Below are 4,452 nucleotides of genomic sequence, written 5' to 3'. Positions count from 1 at the left end.
GATGTTAGCCTCTTTTTAGAGTCTAACAAGTCTCCTATCTACATATTCTCTCGGAGTTGTGATTTGTTTGTTGTTTTTCAGAAAATGAACCCACCAGGTATAATTTTGAGACAATAAACCAGAATGACTTCTATTATGTTGAGACACCAGATTTGTGTAGTTGGTACATGCAACACTGACATATTCACTTTCACAAAATCTTGTTGACATTTCAAATGTGTTTCTTTAGTCACTGTCAATGAAACAAGTACAATTCAGCTACAATTGTCTTCTGATAATATTACCTCTGCTAACATTTCTGAATATTAATTGTCTTTTAAACCTTTGTCTTCGTCTTTTAGATAAGTTTTCTTCCATTCAAGCACCTTTTTCCCTCTTCTAGGCTCTTTTCCCCATCTCCAAAGTACTAAGGCCTTTAGGACCCTGAGAAGGTGGCACCCCCAATGCACTTTGTCTTGTGAGTGTGATGTTTCTATAGTAATGGGGATCCCTCCTCCTCATTGTCTCCATAGGGGCATCACTAGACCCCCACTGCCATGTCATCGTGACAAAGCACTCCCCCGCCTCCCCAGGGAAAGAGAAAACCGAGATGTCTGTGGGATATGGATTTATGGGAGGAGGGATAAGTACAAAGGCTTTCCGGTTGTCAGGAATATGACGATGGTGTCCAACGCTACAGGTGTAGGACAGCATGAATAATGTGATGGATTACACAAAACTGCAACGTGTTAAGAATGTCTGTCTTCATGTTGGGTAAATAAGGACATGTGTGAAGAGACAGGTCAAAGTAATAAGCATAAAAACACATGGATGATTCAATCATTTCAAGTTTAATTGCTGCTAACCTTATCCATGAAGTTCAGGTCTGAGATCAGCAATATAGCACATTTAGAATAAATACTTCAAACAAAACAACTCTGCACAATGAATAACCAACCTTGTTTTTGAATATGTTTGAATATTTCACTTCTCTTTAGCCCCTGACGTCCATTTGAAGAGTTTTTTAACCGAGAGGAAGAGCAGATTGTTCCTCAAGACATTAGCAGCTCTCTCCCAGTGACTCTCTTCCTTCCACAGGCCTTTCCCTTTTTTCTCTGCTCTGCTCTCGGCCCTCAGAAAGCGCTTATAGAGACGCCAGTAGACCCGAGAGTGAGAGTCCAGACCCACAAAAGGAGAAGTCCTAGCCAATCCATGCCTCAAAAGTTCCTCATTCACACAGGTGTTAAAGAGTGAGCCCTAGAGAGAAAATCAATGCAATGTGGGTTTAAAGGATTTCTCTCTTTTTTTAAGCAAAATGTGACTAATAACATATAAAATTATAATATTTATTATACATTTAATCATTTAGATTTAGAATTTATTCATTCAGAATTGTTATTCATTTATCCAGTTGCTTGTGATTACTGTTTTAACAATCAATTTATAGAAACTGCATATAGAAATACAAAGAGCAATTTCTAAAAAAGGAGGAAAAAAATAGAACCAAGTAGAAATGTTCACTGTAATTAAGACTCTAAGACTTTTCTAGGCTTAGAAACAACACATTTGAAATCCCCTGATATTTCCAGCTTTCCATGACTGTGTTCCATGAACCCTGTTTAACTTGCATGATATTAGATCTAAAGTGGTGGTTCTTAACCACGGGGCCAGGACTCACTAGGGGGCCTCAAAACTCAAAATGATTTAAAATTAAGAGGGGGGAAAAGCATTAAATACAGGCTAAACAAATCAAGATATTTCTTATTTCAACTCCTTCCTTCAACTGGATCCCAACTTGTTTTGTCTTTGAAGAGCCCAGGCTTCCTTAAAATAAATAAATAAATAAATAAATAAATTCCAGATAGATAGATAGATAGATAGATAGATCTCATAACTCTGTGGCCATTTTTATAATAAATAGACTTCTTTATAAGTTATGTCTAGCTCCAAAATAATAAGGTAAAATGTTTGAGTATAAGTAAGTAAATAAACAAGTAAGCAAGTAAATAAAAAAATACATACATACATAAATAGATAAACCTTATCCAGTAAATCCCAAACAGCTGGAAACATAACTGGGTCTTTCTTTGAATACTGTTGTGGAAAATTGGGTCTTGCAGCCAAAAAGGCTGAAAACCACTGCTCTAAAGTGTCTTTTTTTCCTATCAAAGACTCTCATTTGTCAAGCAAACAACTTTCACGGTGGCATCTGACCCTGTGCTAATCTGGTATATCGCACCTACCCTGTTAACCGACACTAGGCAGTGGAGGGTCTCGTTCTGCCGAGCGATCAGTCGGAGCCACACTGTCTCAGCTGGTTTCAGCTGTTGACCAATCCAGTTCTGCCCTTCTGCGGTCAGCTCCACTCCAGCCAGACGCACATCCAGAAGGGTCATGGACTGACCTGCAGAAGCCAGTGTGAGTTGTCATCTCTAGCCAACAAAAACGATATATCAACAAGACTCTATTTCAAAGAGCTTTTACGAAGGGAAAACAGTTTACGGAGCCAGTTTAAAGCAACGAGACATCTGAAGGATTTAAAGAAAGGATCATTTTCTGTGGTCTGGGAGGACCATTATGTGAACGAGACCAATAAGGTCATGCTATCCTGATGAGTATTAGTCTGTGTGGTGTACAGGAGAAAGCTAGTACAAGCACCAAGAGGTCAAGCTTAACAAGGCCATCTGGGAATCACAGTGACATTGACAGACATAATCGTCTTAGCTATCCTTCAGGGAGTTGATATGTGACTGGTATCGCACATTTAGATCACATCTAAACTCATTTTGAAGGCATGGCGGGTCCATAATAGAATTACTCTGACTGCCTCTTTCCACTAACTGATTTACAGAGATTCATTTGAAAATACTGAAACACAATCTTGTAGATGTGCAAATGTTAACAACTCAGTGGCAATTTGATATTGTTCTGAAACAATGTGAGGTTTTGCAGGGTTTGGAGTGTAACAATCAGACGACAAGAGAGAGAGAAATCCTATGTGCTTCATTGACTTATGTTAAAAGACCAATAAGAGAATGGGCTTGAATCCAAGTTCAAAGGCAAAGTCACTTTTTTAAGCAGGGAAAAAAAAACTTCTCTACACTTACTGACACAGCAGGAAATCCACAATTATGAAAACCGATAAAACTGTTTCTAAGAGAAACAGGCTTTTTAAGATTGAGTCATAATTGAGACCAGCTGTTGAGATGAACACAGTGGTCCCTGTGACAGCTGTGAAATAAATGTGCAGGCCTACTGAAAGGACATTTAATTAAAGTGTGTGAGGGGGTCTTCCTGAAGGACTGCAAAAGGGGATCAAGTTGTTCCTTACGTTTAGTAAATAGGCGACTGAGCAAAGGGACATAAATTGGAATGTGTTCCACTTCAAGCCCTTTTTCGGTAATATTTCTTAGTCTTCCTCTGATACTGATGTTTCTCTCAATGAATCGTGCTGGAATATCAGCTGCAGAGCCAAATTTTGTAATCTGCAAAACAAAGACAGGAAAATATGATTAAGACAAGAAAAAAAAAACATTAGTTTTACCATCAGTTCAAGCCCGAAAGGGGAACAGAGTCGCGTGACGCAGTACACAAGCCGCGGTTAAGACAGCTGACTTCACTTTGATGTGACGCTGTCTCTCTCTCTCTCTCTCTCTCACACACACACACACACTTCTCCCTGACATGGCTGCTTCAACACTAACTGCGGTTACTGACACCATGCCTTCTTTCTTTGCGTGCACATTTGGGTGGCATTATGCAAATGTTTCCACATAGTGAGGTAGATATGTGGGGTGTGTTAGAACGAGCCGTTTTAGGGGGGCGTGGCAGAGTCTTAACTTTGATAAAGAATATCTCTTTGGTTTTGAGACTTTAGTCTTTGCAACTTCAGGGATCTTATCTATGCACAATCAGCTTGTAACACTCCAAAGAGAAAGGAAAACTTGAAATCGCATCATATGACCCCTTTAACATAGTTTCAGGGCAGTAGGAGCCTTTGCTGGTGAATGCCATAACTACACTGTCATGCTGGAAGAAAGCATGTTTTCCCATTAAAATATCAGGCATAACATGTCACAATTACCTGACAGATACCAATAAATCAGTTTCCATGAGATATAAAACTAGTGTCTGTGAGAGCCCTATGCTCTGCAAACAGCAAGAAAAATACAGTAATATGCCGCGGCTTGCGTGTGCAGCATTGCCAACAAATTTTCAGGGGAAGTTGCTAAAGGCAGGACAAATTGTTGCTAAAAGTTGCTAAATGACATTGTGATGCCATTGCACAAATGCATCATGTAATCACAACGCAAAACTGCATAGAATATACAATCAGATCACTCAAATCTCAGCAAAAAATATGATTATGAATATGATTTGAAATGTTACTTTAGATTTGTTAGTAAAAATAAAAAGTAAATATAATAATATTAAGATATAAATAATATTATATATTTATTTTTAAATAGAACA

The 4,452-nt window shown here is 38.5% G+C and overlaps 1 protein-coding gene across 1 annotated transcript in view; it reads right to left on the bottom strand.

The window, feature by feature from the left end:
* Positions 1–831: 831 nt before the first annotated feature.
* Positions 832–4,452, bottom strand: part of c18h3orf33 (c18h3orf33 homolog (H. sapiens)) — an 8,823-nt gene continuing 5,202 nt past the window's right edge. Inside the window, exons 3-5 of the mRNA XM_016516810.1 lie at positions 3,311–3,464; positions 2,223–2,383; positions 832–1,236 (exon numbers count right to left, since the gene is read on the bottom strand). Of these exons, the coding sequence (XP_016372296.1) occupies positions 964–1,236; positions 2,223–2,383; positions 3,311–3,464 (588 nt within the window). The 3' untranslated portion in view covers positions 832–963. The remainder of the gene's footprint in view (positions 1,237–2,222; positions 2,384–3,310; positions 3,465–4,452) is intronic.

This window comes from Sinocyclocheilus rhinocerous, unplaced genomic scaffold, assembly GCF_001515625.1.
Source record: "Sinocyclocheilus rhinocerous isolate Xijiao unplaced genomic scaffold, SAMN03320098_v1.1 scaffold778, whole genome shotgun sequence".
Lineage (NCBI taxonomy): Eukaryota > Metazoa > Chordata > Actinopteri > Cypriniformes > Cyprinidae > Sinocyclocheilus > Sinocyclocheilus rhinocerous.
This window is presented reverse-complemented; position numbering and strand designations above follow the sequence as displayed.